The 17,190-nt window shown below is 34.4% G+C and overlaps 1 protein-coding gene across 1 annotated transcript in view; it reads left to right on the forward strand.

Moving 5' to 3' along the window:
• Window positions 1-17,190, forward strand: part of Asap (ArfGAP domain of ASAP) — a 57,083-nt gene that overhangs the window by 21,780 nt on the left and 18,113 nt on the right. The window contains exon 2 of the mRNA XM_018547882.1: window positions 7,792-7,864. Coding sequence (XP_018403384.1) covers window positions 7,792-7,864 — 73 coding nt within the window. The remainder of the gene's footprint in view (window positions 1-7,791; window positions 7,865-17,190) is intronic.

Here is a 17,190-nt window from a genome sequence, read left to right on the forward strand (position 1 = left end):
ACAGTTTTTTTTTTTTTTTTGCAAAAAGATCGACTCAAAACAGTCCTTTTAGAGTAGAACATTAGTTATCCCGCAAAAAAATTCGATTTGAAATTATGTCGTAGAAAATCGCTTGTTTTTTTCTCAAGAATAAAATCGAAAGATCGCATTAATAGAACTGGTTCTTTTACTTCAGTGAAACACGATGCGAAAGCTGGCCGTGAAATTCGATCCAGTGCATTTTTGTTCGCTGGATCTAGTCACTTAACATCGCACCACTGTCGAAAAATGGTGTCGATGCACGGCTCCATGCAAGCATCGGAAATGCGTGTGCGTGCGTTTCTCTGCCTCGTTCGAGCCTCTGGAATTCGCGGACGCGACGTTCTCGCGCGAGCTATTGCCAGGCAAGTCGCATTCCGGCGGCGATCGGCGAGCACGTTCGCAAGCGAGAAAACCGCCGCGGGAATCGTTTTCAGGTCGTACGTCGTACTGCAGGTTTATCTACCCGGCAGCAAGAATACGACTTTTCTCGTCACCGTCTGACGTCCGCGTCATTCTGCGACACGTCAGAATACACGCGAATCGCCGTAGGCGGCGTCGTTAAGGATTTTTAACGCTCGCGTAATCTCTCGCGGCCGATGATGATGATGATGATGATGATGATGATCCTGTTAATTCTCTCCACACTGTCGCGAGACGCACGTTTCGATCGCATTTCCATTCAGACGATGCGATTGTACACTAAAATATGTACTTTGATGTATTTTAATAAAAATATATTTAAATAGTATCAATTAAACATTTACAGTAAATCAATATTTACTCATTAAAATAATGATTGCTGAATCAATCTGATGATTTTCTTATACCAAATAAACATATTTTTATATTTAGTAAATACTTAATTGATACTATTCAAACACGTGATTTAAAAAAATTTAGAATATTTCTTTCAGTGTAATGTCACTTCAACGTTCGGTCGCGACGATTTCTTTCTTATTGTAAAATACTACGTTATTTTTTACTTTAGCAATGCTATTTTTATTATTATGCTTTTATTGTTAAGCTCAAATACGTATTTCGATCGATAAATCAAGTCGTATGTAAAAGTTTTAACTGTACTGCTTCGATGACACGTGTTCTTCTATAAATTCCAGACTTGGATAAGAAGTGAAATGCAAGTTTCATTACGTATATATTTCCGCATTGCGTCTGCACGACGAAAAAACTTTTCTCGTGAAGTACCGGGAAAACCGTTTAGCACCTACTAAGAAGAATACTTACTTTGTATATGTATAGGTACGTAGAACGTGAGACACGCGACACGATGGAGACGAGAGTCTGGATCATTAATTGCGCTTTGTAAGGCTCGCACAAAGCGGAATCACGCGCGATTTATCGTCTAATGTACAATAAAGGCCGTCTGGTTTACCGGCATCGGGGTGTTCTCAAGTGATTCACGAGAAAAACACTTTTCACGACACATCGTACGCTGCTGGCACACATACCGCTTCGACGCACGAACAGATACATTGTAGAAGTACACGCGAGAATTATAATGGGTGTAACTCGAGGGAAAGTTTCCTCGGTCGAAACTTCGCGAAACTTGCAATGTCGTCCTCGACTGCACAATACGTTTTATATTGCGTTGCAATATAAGGAAGGATAGTTTCCGGAGTTGCTCCTTAATCTCTCCAAAGGTTACGTACACGGAAGATGAATGCGTTAGTCGGTTTTACTCAGAGTTGCTAACTCGACTTGATGATGGAAACATAAGCCCCTATTCTGTAATAACTGTAATGATATCGTTATATCATTGATGTTGTACAGCCTTTTTACTATGTATAACATATAAAACCTGTGCAACGACAATGTAACGATATCGTTACTGTCATAAGAGTTATAGGGGCCGTAAAGTGGAATCTTATGTTCTCCATGTAACGTATCGAATATCAATTGTGATCGCAAAATATTTCTCTCCGTCGTGATTTAGTTAGGAATTTTATGCTTATTTAGTAAACGTATTACGACAGACTCCATTTTGATAGCATAGTAGCGTATAGAATATTATTTACGTCTTGTTACATATTTTTTTGTGTTGCTCTCTGTGCTTAAAATGTTTCAAAAATTCTCTTATAAGTATTATATACGTTTACACCTCAGAATAATATCAATATATAAATTTTATGTGTAAAAGTGAGCGAGATTATTGAGCGCTAAGTTATATATGCCTTCAGTGATTATCAGGAAATCCAATCTGGCCAATCTGCCATGCTAAAAGCTGGGATAAACGGAGATAAGATTTTAAAAATTCTGATAATTCTATAAAGCCGTTTGGATCCTTTAGTGGTCAATGTTATAATATAATAGATAGCGTGATAAGTAATTTCGATTATTGCGCAGTTTTATAATTTTATGTTACTATATATTTTATTTAAATATTATGAAGAAATACAATAAAGATTGAACTACCTTATATAATTTCGAGATTGAATTTGATAGTGAGCGTATTTTTTTTTTCCTTTGAAGTTAATTATTTAGTTAGGTTATTTGTGTTATAAAAGTCTAGATTATAAATTTGTTGTTATTAAAAGTGAAAAGTGTATGAAAAATTTCTGTTACATTAATTAAAAGTGCAGGCCTTTTTCCTTGTACGTAAAATTTACGTATTGATAGCGATACTGTATGTATGTCACTCACTAGCGATAGCATTCTAGAAGTGTTAAATAAGTTTTGTAATAATATGTCTAAATAATTCTGTCTTTATTTTAAGAATTAATAAAAATTAATCGCAGATTTGGGAAAACAAAATTTAAGTAAATCTTGAATAAAAAAAGGGAGAAATTTTACTCTTACGGAAACATCTAATTTTAAAGATTAATAAAAGTATGTGATATAATAATATGATAATAAAAACACATGAAATTATATACTTGAAGAATTTTTAACAAAAGAAATACAATTACACGTCGGACTATTTCGGAATACTTTTTTGCCATAAAGGCACCGCACGTAAGGCTACGCCACACAGGCGATCGATTCCTGAGACATCCAGTATACCATATACTGACCATATGCTGCTGGCTTCTCTGCCAGCGGCGTAACCTTTACGCGTACGTGCTCATAACGTGCATTAATTAGCGAGACAGGCAATTACAGCCGGGGACGCGAGGTTACGTAGGCACGCGGGTGCCATCGTGGCTAATTATTGACCGGTGAGACACGAGACGCGTGTCTGCTGCTTATCTTGGATTCGCATGAGAAGGCACTTGGTTTACCGAACACGAAGCCTAATTGATTGACTTCAACAATTTTCTATTTTAGAAAATAAAAATTTACCCGTGCGTTTATATATTTTCGACTTTATAAAATGACACGTTACCATTATGTGACAGCAAATATTTTTATTGTTATTATAGATACGTTATTTAATTGATGTTATGATTTTAATATTACGACGCCATTATATTTCGATTATTCAAACTGTTAGTATAGTCGTTTTTGCATGATTCTCACGATGATTAAGAGATTCTGATCAAAAAGTTTGATCTGTGAGTCATTTATTACGCTCGTGAAATAGTATATTCAAACGACCGATAGGAAAGAGATATGAAGCCTCATCCCTCTACTATGAATCACAATTCTGAAACGCCTTCTCGATTAATCAAATTTCTCATTTATCATTGTTATCTTTACACATAGTACTTCAACAACAAAAATATATTATTTGTATTGTACAATACATCTCATTATGTTATTAATGTAAGGAACAATTTTTTCTTGATCTCCGTCGGTAATAAAATAATGTTTAGTCTTGTAAGCCTATAATTTTCCATAATTCTATAAGAATTTTTTGGGAACAAGTGTCTCCGTATGGGAAATTCTTTTGTTAAATTCACAAGTATTTCTTGACAATATACTTGCGTGCGAAGGCGTAAGACAGCGGAACATAAGGCCCATGTCCCAGAGGCACACACACTATTATCTTCCCGGTTCTCTCGTCCGGTTCCGGGGGCAGGAAGCGAGACGAGAGGGAAAAGAAGAGAGGTCGCGGGCGTGGTGGAGGCGAGAATACCGATCCCGATGAAGTCGAGAGTCGTTTTGCTCTGCGGGCTCGTGCGCGGCCTTCTCTGAGAGCCTCAAGGACGGCGAAACGCATCGCCGGCTGCCCGAATGCCGTCGAGGGGGAGAATCCGGCAAGGCCGACCGGCAACGTATTCTATTTCTCTTTCGCTCGGATTTTTTTTTTCGATCGCTCCTCTCTGTGGACGAAAATAATTGCGTCGGACGTGGCGATACGCGTCACGCACACGTTTGCGCTCTCCCGATGAAAGTTTAGTCAAATATGAAAAGTTACTAATTTAAAAAAAAAAAACGTTTATAATATTAGATTAAATATTGCGCGATACGAAAAGATTCGATTTTTCAAACGATTAAAGAAACGATTCACGTGCTTTTTTATGAGTTTTATACAGTTTTATTTTAACTTTTAGACTAAACTTTTTCAAATTAGGGTGACTTCTGAGTACAAAAAATTGAAGGAGATATTTCTTAATTTATTTTAGGATGAAAAGATCATATGAATATATGTTCTAAACTACTTCATGTAATATGATTATCTCGTAATACACAATTATCCATAATCCATACTCATGTCTCTGATGAATATAAAAATGTTTTATCGCGGCATTAGAAAAATGTACGTAAACCGAACTTGAATATAATATCTCTACGTGTTTTCCAGATTTGAGAAAAATTTCATTTTTTTTCTCAATAATTTGAATAAATCCACTAAGAGAAGCATTATTTACCAAGTGAAGCCAGTGAAAGCCAAATATTGGAATAATACATCTATATGAATTGAGAGAAAAATAAATTCATTTCAGATATATATCAAGTTTGACACCTTATATTTCGAGCTATATTTTGAAAACAAAGTAATTTAAAACATATGTTCACACACGTAAGACCTTTTCTTCTTAAAATAAGTCAAGAAATATCACCTTCAATTTTTTGTGCTTGCTCAGAAAATAGGAATCCCCTTTTGTGTATATTTCTCATATTATTTTAATAACTCCGTATTTGAGGGACGATCAAGAATGGAAGAGCGCGTATTTCGGAGGAATTCTCGTAAAATATGAATCGTCCGCAGTAATGGATATTCAGATATAATTGCGTCGGCAAATGAATGCGTTAATAATTTTGTGCGTTCCGCGAACCTCTGCGTCTGTTCATTATAAGCTGCACGTTAAATTTGTTCGTCGCGTCGCGTCGTATCGTACGTTAATCACGCGCGTGTTCCTTACGTTCGCTCGCTTATTAAACTCTTATCGGTATTTGTCGTCGTCGAACGGATGCTATTCCAGTACAGCATCCCCGTCGTTTTTATTACTCGTATACCGCGCGAATTCCTGGCGCGTCCAGACGCCCTCGATCATTGCGTGGCTCGATCTTTTTTCTTCCTCGCTTCTTTTCCTTCGTCTTTTTTCTTATAGATTTCATATCGTCCCCTCTTTTGTTCTTTTCCTTCCATCTGCGTGCGATTTGTTTCGCGGTATTAGAAAAATGGTCGATATATGGACTAAATTCGTTCGATGTTTTCTTTCTTTTTAATTTAAAATTATATTACATTTCTCTCCGGTGAAGAATTTTGTACTTAGTTAATTGACGCATCAATATTTTTTATTTTATATATTGATTTTTTTAAACAACTGTGTATAATTTATTCTATGCCTCTTGCAAAATGCAGTGCATATCCAGAATTCTTTTCAAGTGGAACGAAGGGGTTATCATTTTGTTATTATATAAATAGCAATTTTTTGCATTAATAAATTACTTTTTTAGATACTAGAACTAGAATGTCTCCTTATTATGAGGAAAATATTACATTTGTATTTTTTTTTCTGAAGAAGGTATAAATAAAATACTTAATTTTTATTTAAAAAAATGAAATATATAGTTTTTAATAATGTTATTGTTATTATTGTTACATACACACACACAAAATATTCATGATCATTTTTCTAAAGAAAAAAATTTTGAAAAAAATAGAAAAGTCTGCTGTATTGAGAAAACATTGCTGAATATTATTAAAAATGTGCGATATTGTCTAAAATTAAATAAAAAAGGAAAAAGAATGATAAGTAAGGCAAAGAAAATAAAATAATTTTTTTTACAAAGAATATAATTTACAAAATTAAAGAATAATGCAACCATTGTTTTTTTAAAACGTTTTAACACATCTTTAAAGGGGTCACAGTAATGTCAAAGGTAAAAAATAAAGTTATAAAAGTAAAAAAGTAAGAAGTTGAGTCAAATATGTCAAATATGTCATTGAGTCATAAAGTTTGTATTTCTTATTATAATTAAAAATTTACGAGAGTTGAATCTTCTAAGTTCTCTCCTCTCTTCTCCTGGATGCACCCATATACGTCTGTATACGCTATAAAAAAAATAAACTATATGTATGTGTAAAAGAGAGATTATTTGATTATTGTGTCAAGTGTTTTATTTTTAACATCTGTATCTATCTTTGCACGCTTCACCTTGCTTCTATTTTTCTGTCTTCCATCCGCACTGAAATAAAGTACGACGCGACCATGAGCGCGTCGATTTGGTCAACAAAGATGCAACAACGACGAGTGATGTATCATACGTGAATGCCAGGCAGGTGTGATTCATACATCGGTTAAATATATGTCGTCAGCATTTTCTCGTTGTTAAATGAAGTAAATAAATGAACGGCGGCACTTCCGGATTAATCGCTTTATGATCGTATTTTAGCCCTGAACGCGCAATAAAGTTACAGCTGGTAATCATCTTATGAGCGTAATGTTTTACTCATATCTTTATTCTCTCCTTTATTAGCAAAGCTGATAAAAGCGGCTTAAAGCACACAGGGAGCTTAAAGCTAACCGGACGTCCAGATTCACGAATCCGGGTGAATAACGAATTTAAATGAAAGACACATCCGGATTTATGACTCCCACAGAGCGTATATCACGTGAAATTTAAATCTTTCAATTTAGTATCTGTAGAATTTTCTGAAGTCTTACAAAAGAACTCTTGCGTTTAAAAGATATTTGAAAAGTGGTATACTACTGATATAATTAAAATTTGACCAAATAGATATTAAAGTTATTAAAGTTTAATGTACCTTGTCATTTAAATATCTAAATTAAAATTTCGTTAATATTGAAATGTGTGAAATTTCCAAAATTAATTCCGTCGCTTTAATTCTTGTTATATTGATAATTACAGTTATATTATAGTTAAATTCTTGTTATATCGTTTTTTTTATTATCGAGTTATTAGTAATATTTTTAGGTTAAATATTTCTTAATTTAGTTATAATTTTTTAAAGCATTATCAGTAAAAGGCTGCATTTCAGGAATGTACTTTCAATGAGTCATCCCTATATCTTTAGTGTTCATTAGACGTAAAAGAGCATAGAATTTGTTGATAACGCGCTCCTGGAATGCAACCACAATTTTTATGTAAACAATTGAACAAAATGAAATGGAACGTTACGACCGATTGTCAGTTTAAATATTCCAAAATTATATTATACAAATTAAAATAATAAAATCTTAAATACTTCAGAGTATGTCCTTTGTTAACGGAAGAAAGATCATCTGATATATTTTAAATTTATGTCGCTCGCACGATACGTAAATGCTTATTAAAATGCAAGACCGATCACACATTAACAATCTGACTTACAAAATTTCGTAGACGTGGTTCAAGAAATTATCATTTTACTAGCTTGCTTGTATATTTTACTGTATTACCATTGTTACTTTCTTCTTTCAGACCTTGGACTTCGATAGGGATGGTCTCACAAAGCTGAAAAAGGCTATCAAGGCTATCCACAACTCCGGAAACGGTGAGTCGAGTATCATCGTAAATTTTCATTATACTTGCGCCTTGATTTTACGATTGCGTGAATAACAGTCAGTTATTTCTTAAAAGACGAAATTGACTTTTGTCACAGAACATAAAATGAACTGTCGTTGGTGACAAGTAAAAATAAAATAAGTAAAATTATATCTCATGTGACATATATGTGTAATACATTCGAGTTTTATTGTTAAATTTTAAGGACAAATCTTTTTTGATTTGGTTCTTTTTTAATTTATTAAAGATTCTCTCTTTTTTTCTATTTGTTTTATAGAATTTTTTTAAAAGAAACGCCACATTCCACAAAGATTCTATGTAAAAATTCTTTAAGTACATTATTCTTCGATATTTCTGATATATATTTATAAATAAAAGCAACCTGAGAGAAAAACTCTACTATCTACCTATGTAGAGTGTGACCATTTAATTTATCATCTTTGAACGCTAGACTCACGTGTATTAGCGTTATCCGATACTGTCAATGGCGATATCGAATGTTATGTTAAACATATCAGCAACAGCTACTACAAACTGTGATAAAAATGAATAGTTGATATGTAACTTTTTCTATCTCTTTTTATACATAATAGTATATGCCAACAATAAGAATAGTGAACTAATCTGATCGATAGAAACACGATTTTAGCATCAAATTAAAACCTGAATGAAAAGAATATTCTCGTACCTTCTATTATAATAAACACTTTATAATAAACACTTATACATTTCAATACATTAGAGAACATTATCTAATTTTTTAATATTTTTAAATACTTTATATATTTTGATATTTTTCAAAATTGTATAACATTTGATTAAATTGAACTTGCATTCTAATTTCTGAAAGTTAAACAATGAAAAAAAGAAAGAAAGAAGGATAGAGAGACAGAGAGAACCTTGGGTTTATGAAATATATGGGACTATGGGAGCACGTATACGACGCCTTAAGACAAACGGGGCGTTTACTTGCCGCATACGTTTTTCCGGGCCATCCTACAAGGAACGTAATGCTACGTGCTCTAATCTTACGGGCGTCGGTCCGGATTTTTATTGCGCTCGAATGGGCAAGACGCGTTGGGTTCAACATCCTAAAGGTCTATAGACTCGGACTGAGAAACCCTGAGCTTTGCACTGACTTTTACGGGTCGGGCTCGCCGCCGGCTTTCCGCCACTTCTCCATCGAGCAGACAGATCGATTTCTCCGGCGCCCCTTTGTTTCCTCGACCAGGCCATCCTGCGAGAGTCTGCTTGGGGGCTCATATACCGAATGTCTCGCGTGGAGTCTGCGATCGGCATCTTTACGACCGTTGTTATATTGTTCGCGCCAGCGGTCTATGAACGAGCGAGCGATCAATAATAATGTGTCGTTGTCAACGTCGATATATCGTATAACGCTCGCGAGGAAACATAAGAACGCAGTTATTAGACCGCTTGATTTATTCATATGCACGATACGTGCTGGACATGCAAAATATCGTCACAGTACTTTAGAATATTTATATTTCTTGATAAAACTTACAAACAAATTTGCAACATCAACATTTTCATCATGTAAGTGTTGAAAATCGCGTTGTTTCCGCCGCGTGAACTTTTAACATATTTCCGTTTGTTGGAGCAAATAAATAAACTAGAGTCAAACCGTTTTATAAACTCACGTACGCGGATATAGTCGGTGTCGAAGTTACGTGACTTTGTCAAATATCATGCACGTATTTGTTTTTTGCGCTTAGTTTTTTACGCGTTGTGTTCAATGCATGTACTTATTTATAAATTTTGTAGTTATGAAAGGGTTACCGTAGGTTGTATAATCTCGCGTCATCCTTAGCTTCAGTACAAGAATAGCAACAAGCTGCACGCACATTGTACACACGTTCTAAATATCTCGGTTACATCGTAACTGATGTAACACTACATTACCCGAGATATACATGGAGACAACGTTTTTGATGAAAAGTTGAGGGGACACATTTGGAAATATAATTTTATTAAATCATCAAAATAATTATGTAAGAAATTCAAGCACAATTATAGTATACTGCAAAAAGTTGTGACATTCCGGAGCTTGAGCGTTCTTCATAATTATTTTGATAACCCAAAAAAAAATTACTTTCAGGTCTATATATATCTCTAACATTTTTAGATACTTCACCAAACCGCTTTCTCAGAAAGGATTTCTAATAACAAGATAAAAAACATTCTTGATATATTTGATCTTATCGTAACTTTATGCAGGATAAAAATAAATTGATATTAAAATTGGATCAATATTTCCTACGTTTTCCCTCCTCGCGAATTAAGTAAGATTGACTTATTGTCTTGAGATAGGAGTAATAAATATCTTACATTTAAAATAAATCTTTACCCAATATCGTAACTCATGATGCTGGTGTCGTAGTATTTTACGCAAAACCGATATGCTTGATTACTTTATTCTACATTTATGATTTTTTCTTTCAAAAATAACATTCTAAAGAAATACATATTTTAATACCAAATTTGTCGGAACACACATCTAATTTTTTAACGTAACTTCTCTCTTGTGAGCCAACTGTTTGATTGGCGTCGAAGTTCTGTATATAATTCTGTATTTAATATATTTTCGAAATATTTTGATCATTTTCTTGGAGCACCTAATTAGCACTTAATTCCGCTGTGTTTGTTTATGCAATAAATATTAATTTTTTTATGGGTAGGGACTAAAACTTAATGTTAAGCCAGCCATCCTAATATTTTTGTTATTTTCTGCCAAACAAATCGAGCATTTATTTTTGCACTTCGACATCTAATTAGCACTTAATTTTGGAATGTGTTAGAATTTATTTAGCACTGGTGGAAGAGAGGGAGCTAGCTTAACAGGGGTAGATCTCTGGCCTGTGTTACATCTTTCTAACATGCTTGTGCGCACGCTGATTGTTCGGCTATGTGAAGTTGGACCCCCACTATTGCAAATCTAAAAATGACCATTACCATTCGTTTGGTGGTCGTTTGGTGGTGTTTGGTAGTCCATTCCGGACGTTTGGTAGTCAAAGATATAATGAGAAATGTCAAAAAAAGAAGAACGCGAGTGAAGTTAGCCCCCCCATTTCTTAAACTCGGATTTGCAGATTGCAAATGCAATAATGTCTGTAAGCATTCGTTTGGTGGTCGCTTACTGACGTTTGGTAGTCCATTTCCGATAATTGGTAGTCGAAATTATAGCCGGAAATATCAAAAAAATGATATACGCGCGTGAAGTTAGCCCCCTATTTTTAAAACTCGGCTTTGCAGAATGCAAATGCAATAATGGCTGTAAGCATTCGTTTGGTGGTCGCTTACTGACGTTTGGTAGTCCATTCCGGACGTTTGGTAGTCAAAAATGAGAAATGTCATAAAAATTTTATTTTTTGTTACACACTTTTATATATATATATTATATTATTAAATTTTATTTTATAATTAATATTATATAATAAATAAATTTTATTTTGACGAGAAAAAATAATATGGATATATCAACACACATTTTTAAATTTAATTAATTATATATGTATATTTCTAATTCACACCTCCAAAAAAATAACAATGTCCAAAAGATCACAAAATTCTTTTAATAAATTTTATTTTGGAATACAGCTAGCCTATATATCATATGTAATCGAAAAAGCCGAGTTTTAGAAATAATCAGGTAAAATACATGAATATATGCCGTTTATTGATACACTTAGTTATAGTTCTGACTACCAATACTCAAGAATGGACTACCAAACATCAGTAAGCGACCACCAAACGAATGCTTACAGCCATTATTGCATTTGCATTCTGCAAAGCCGAGTTTTAAAAATGGGGGGCTAACTTCACGCGCGTATATCATTTTTTTGACATTTCCGGTTATAATTTCAACTACCAATTATCGGGAATGGACTACCAAACGTCAGTAAGCGACCACCAAACGAATGCTTACAGCCATTATTGCATTTGCAGTCTGCAAAGCCGAGTTTTAGAAATGGGGGGGCTAACTTTACGAGCGTTCTTCTTTTTTTGACATTTCTCATTATATCTTTGACTACTAAACGTCCGGAATGGACTACCAAACACCACCAAACAACCACCTAACGAATGGTCATGGTCATTTTTAGATTTGCAATAGTGGGGGGGCCAACTTCACATAGCCCGATTGTTCAATTGCCATCATAAATATACTTACATTGACTCTCAACAGTACGTAATTTACAAATAAAATTATAATTTTTCGCGTATCGAAAATTAGTGTTAATTAAATATGCAGATGTAATTCGTATTAACAGAAAATATCTGCAAGGTGAGATATTGCCGACTTGCAGATATTTCTAATAGGAATAAAACGGCAGCGCGTGCCGGACTGCGTTCTCGCGTTAGCCGCGAGACTAATGAGAGATTAAAGCGGCGTTTCCTTTCCACTGCGGATCGATAACGCTCGCATTATTCCGCGAAAGTTGCGTGCTCAAGCCGCTCCTTCGCTTTCCACGGCAATGCGTCTTCCGTTATATCTGCTTTCTGTTCTCGAGCAAATTCTCGAGCGTGAATTTCTCTCTTCAAAATCGCTTTAAAAAGTCTTACTGCGAATTTACGTTGTATTTCTGCGGATCATCTCGTAGAAACTGTCCATACCCGGATTACAGCAAAGTGTGTTCATTTGAGACCGCGCGTTCGCAAATATTATCTCAGCGCGAGGCAAGCCTGAGCAAACATTCCGGAGATGTTGTTCTTTCTGAATTGGACTTTGAGTTACCGATCTTTCGTGACGCAATGAGCAGGTAGTCGCGTGAAATTGCTTCCCTCAGTTTGCGAAACGCCGCTGAAGACCTTACAACCACCACGTGGTAGGATACTGCTGTTGTAATTGTCGGGAATCGCGGACGACCTATAATTATATCGCGTAATGGAAAGATGATTCGTGGGAGCCTAGGATTACAAACCTGTCTTTTGATGAGAAAGCTTTTATTTATTTCTGTCATACTCTCCAAATAAGCCGTAGTGACACACGCGTGTAATATTTTATTAAAATATTCTACGTACGTAATAAATATCATGTCTGTTTATCTAATTTGATTGCTTGCTATTTTTAAAAGAATTTATTTATTAATAAAATTAGTATCTATATATATTTTGCATGATGTAATATTATTATATAATATCGTCAATTAAAAAGATACGAATTTTAATTTAAGTATTTAAGTAATTTTTCGTAATTTTTATATTTTGCTAACGTTTCTGTGAAACCTGCACTGTATTGAAGAAGTGATTTTCCAGGAAAGATAAAAAGTAAAAGATATAAAATAAAGTTTATTCGCCAGGACTTATCGTAAATTTTCTCAAATGTCATTATCGACAAAAAAGTCTTAAAATGTGTAACTTGTTTTCCATTCAATAGAGAAGTTCGAGGAATAACATACAATTTTAATTTACAAGGAAGCTTCATTAAATCTAATGAGTAATTTAATCCAAAGTATTAAATAGTTTGTTAAAATAAAATTCCGTTATCTCTTCAAGTTTACAGACAATTTGCTTCTCACTTTACTAATTTTGCTCGTTTATCTTTGTGCTCAGCGTAACCCTTTCCTTACCGCAACCTCTTCATCGCCCTCGTCACGAAGATTCTCGTCTTCTTCGCCGTTATGCTTCATTAGCTTGTAATATCACGAGAAATCTGCTCTACGCTAATTGTCACCTTATCTACCGCATATATATGTATATCACATTGCTTATCTCTATTAAGACTATTATTATGGTTTGTTTAAAAATAAATTACAAAATAGCGCTTGCAATTAACGTGAAAGAAAATGAACTAATTGCAGTAATGAATAACTGATGAATCCTTTTTTATCCTATAGGTACATATGATTTAGTATAATTATATATTTTTTAATAAGTACGTGAGATTACTACCGATCTTTAATTATAGTGTAATATAATTTTTTAGGCTGTAGTCAATATATTAATGTGTAATATTTCTTTTTATTAAAAGTACTAAATTTTAAATATTTCTCTATTTACACAAAAGTAAATAACGTTGACAGAGACGCTTAAGTCTAGGAATTAAATATCAACGAAAATAAAGGGCGCTCAGCGAAAGAAATAAATTATTTAGCGGTATTTTTACAGGATTAACGAAACATCGAAAACGTCACTCGCCCAGAAATAATCGCGAAACAACGAATCGCTGTCACGCGGGATCGGAACGCAATGTATTAAATGCTTGTGTTTGTTCATCCACGGTGCGTTGTATTTTTTTTTTTTTTACAAGCCGAGCGATTCTCGGGCCATTTTTCACTCGTCAATCGACCCCTGGAAATCGCGACTCCATCTATATCGGACCGGTCAGCATTATTTCCGTGTCGAGCCACAATGGACCACTTTTCTCCCGGTATCGTTCCGGCATGTTCGATTTCGCTTCTCGCCCGCGGTTTTTTTCTGCCTATTATCCATCCTTTCTCTCTGTTTCTTTCTCCCGTCTCCGACCACTGCCGGCCGCTACCTGACGATAGACAGGATGTATCGCTCCGAGTACCCCGGGCGCGAATCGTATTCCGTGACGTGTGTTGTCCCTTGGAGACAATGGGTCCGCGGGAGCACTCATGCGCCCCGATATTCACGAAACTTTCGAGCGGAAGTGCTTCGTCGACACAACAGATAGCGACGACATTGCTATTCAATCGTTCTAGAAACAACTACAATTTAACAAATATTATATACACGAAAACAGTTTTGCCGAAATATTAAAAAATTTATCGAGATCTAGGAACGTCAGGACTATAAAAAAATGTCTTTCAATCGTATTTCTTTTCAAATGAAAACAATCAAGATTTCTACATATCATGTGTTTTTTTAAATATTATTTCGTTTTCTTGTTTTTGTAAATTAAAAGGTAAAATTGGACAAAAATATTTTTAAAAACATGTTTTTCTGTTCGGTTCCATTATTGTTTGTGTATGGTTTTAATGCTATCTCCTGCCCTATTTCAATAGTTTTTAATCTATCACCGATATTTTTCAATACTTTTCATAATAGAATATTGCTCACTCATCTCTCTTATTGTCATTTCCTTAATTTTTATTTTCTAAACAACTACTATTATGTTCTCTTCCTCTTATTTATCCCGTATTTTTTTTTTGTATTCATCGAGAACAAAACAGCCATCAGACCAAATCTCATCGATTATATTTATATACGAGCTTCGATATTTTTTGTATAATATACAACAAAAAAGTAACATATGAAATTCAATCAGCTTAAAAATAAGGGAGACTTTAAATCTACAATTCAAAAATTAATAGATGCTGTTTACATTGGTAAATTAAAAATGAAGTTCAACTTTAATAATGTGATTTGTTGATAAAGTAAACTCCATGTCGGCATAAACAATTGCACAGTAAAATGCATAATAATTTGCATTTATTTTACAGAAAAATCTCAACTTTTATGTAAAGATGGATTTGCCAAATTTAAATGCTACTACGTGCATTAAAAATTTTAAACAATTCTATACCTACCGCCGCTGACCATGTCACTCGATCTTTCCCTACAAAATCTGAAAATAATTTTATTGCACCATCAAAATAATTATTCAGAACGCTCAAGCACGATAATAATGTTGCGAAAAATTTGAACATTTTGAACAAGTTGCAGCTACACAATTATTTTGATAGTATAACAAAATTATTTTTTCAGATCTGTATCTATAGCTAAAATTTTAGATACTTCACAGTAGAAACGTTCTTTCCATATACATATATTAAATTAATATTTTTAAGAAATCTCATTAATTAGACTCTATACTTTAGAAGTGTTTTATAAATATTTTTTTTGTAAATAATTTTTAGTGAATATATATGTAGAATTTGCAACGCATATTTTATAAGTACTTCTTTTTCTTCCAACAACGCTGATGCGCGCTCATGCAAAGATGCAATTCCAGATATATCCGCGTGATAATATTGCGCTCGCGCGATGTCGCGCGATTGAAATATTCAGTGGCAATGCATTAGCGTTTCCGGAGCCGTGAAAAAGTTACGGCGTCGATGGCCGCGGGATCTTGCGTGGTTTCCGAAGGCTTCCGCGTAATTTCCCAGCAACGAGCGAAGACGACACGGAGAGCAATGGGCCGCGAGACCGATAAATTTCACGGAGAGACAAGAATGGAGGAAACGTTAACGGGCGCGCGTGGATGTCGACAGAGGTCCGCGCGATGTTAGGTATCCCCTTCTGATAAATTCACTCGACTAGGATACTTCTCTCGTATGCTCTGTAAAGAAGAGACATACGAAAGGCGAACATAGTCGATGTGAAGAGAAGAAACGTCGGAAATGGAAGTTTGATTTATAGAATCGTAATACACTATCGCGATACATAGGGGTATGTTAAGTTAGCATCCCAACTATAGTACTCAGGAGTTCTGATTAGAGTTCCCACTTCCTTTTGACGAAACGAAGAGTTCCCTATAGTTAATAACAAGAGTTCCGCTCAATAAACATTTTTTTTACATTTTTTAAAAATGGGGTGCTAACTTTTTATCGAATTTCGAGGTGGAATAGTTCTGAGCGGCTTAATAGCTTCAATTTGCGATTGCCTAGAGTTCCTGATGTGTAAAAAAAATTTTCGAATAATAAAAAAAAAATAAAAATTTTTGAAAAATTAATTTTTAGATACAATAGTTCTGATGATAATTCCTGCTTCTTTTTGACGATACGAAGAGTTCTCTATGATTTTTAATGACATATGCGCTTAATAATCATTTTTTAATAATTTTTTAAAAATGGGGTGCTAACTTTTTAACGAAATTCAAGGTCGCATAGTTCTGATCAGCTTAACAGAACTATTTTGTGAATACCTAGAGTTCTTGATACATAAAAAACATTTTTGAAGAATAATAAAGTTTTAAAAAAATAGTAGAAATCTTTGAAAATTTTTTTGAGAGTACCGAGTAGTTCTGAGTAGCGTTTCTTATAGTACTCGACGAGTTCTATCGAAAACTGTAAGGTGAAAAAGCGATTGGACCAACGGTTTGCAAGATACAGCGACATTTGTCAGAAGATCAACAATTTTTAGAGTATATCTCGGAAACCGTTGGTCCAATCGCTTTGAGCCCTGATACTTTTCGACAGAACTCGCCGAGAACTGTCCAGAACTCCGATCAGAACTACTCGGTACTCCCAAAAAATTTTGACTTCAAATTTTTTTCCAAGTCCCACGTCGGAAAATTTTTTGAGAGTACCGAGTAGTTCTGAGTAGCGTTTCTTATAGTTCTCGACGAGTTCTATCGAAAACTGTAAGGTGAAAAAGCGATTGGACCAACGG

This window comes from Cyphomyrmex costatus, unplaced genomic scaffold, assembly GCF_001594065.2.
Source record: "Cyphomyrmex costatus isolate MS0001 unplaced genomic scaffold, Ccosl1.0 scaffold69, whole genome shotgun sequence".
NCBI classification, from domain to species: domain Eukaryota; kingdom Metazoa; phylum Arthropoda; class Insecta; order Hymenoptera; family Formicidae; genus Cyphomyrmex; species Cyphomyrmex costatus.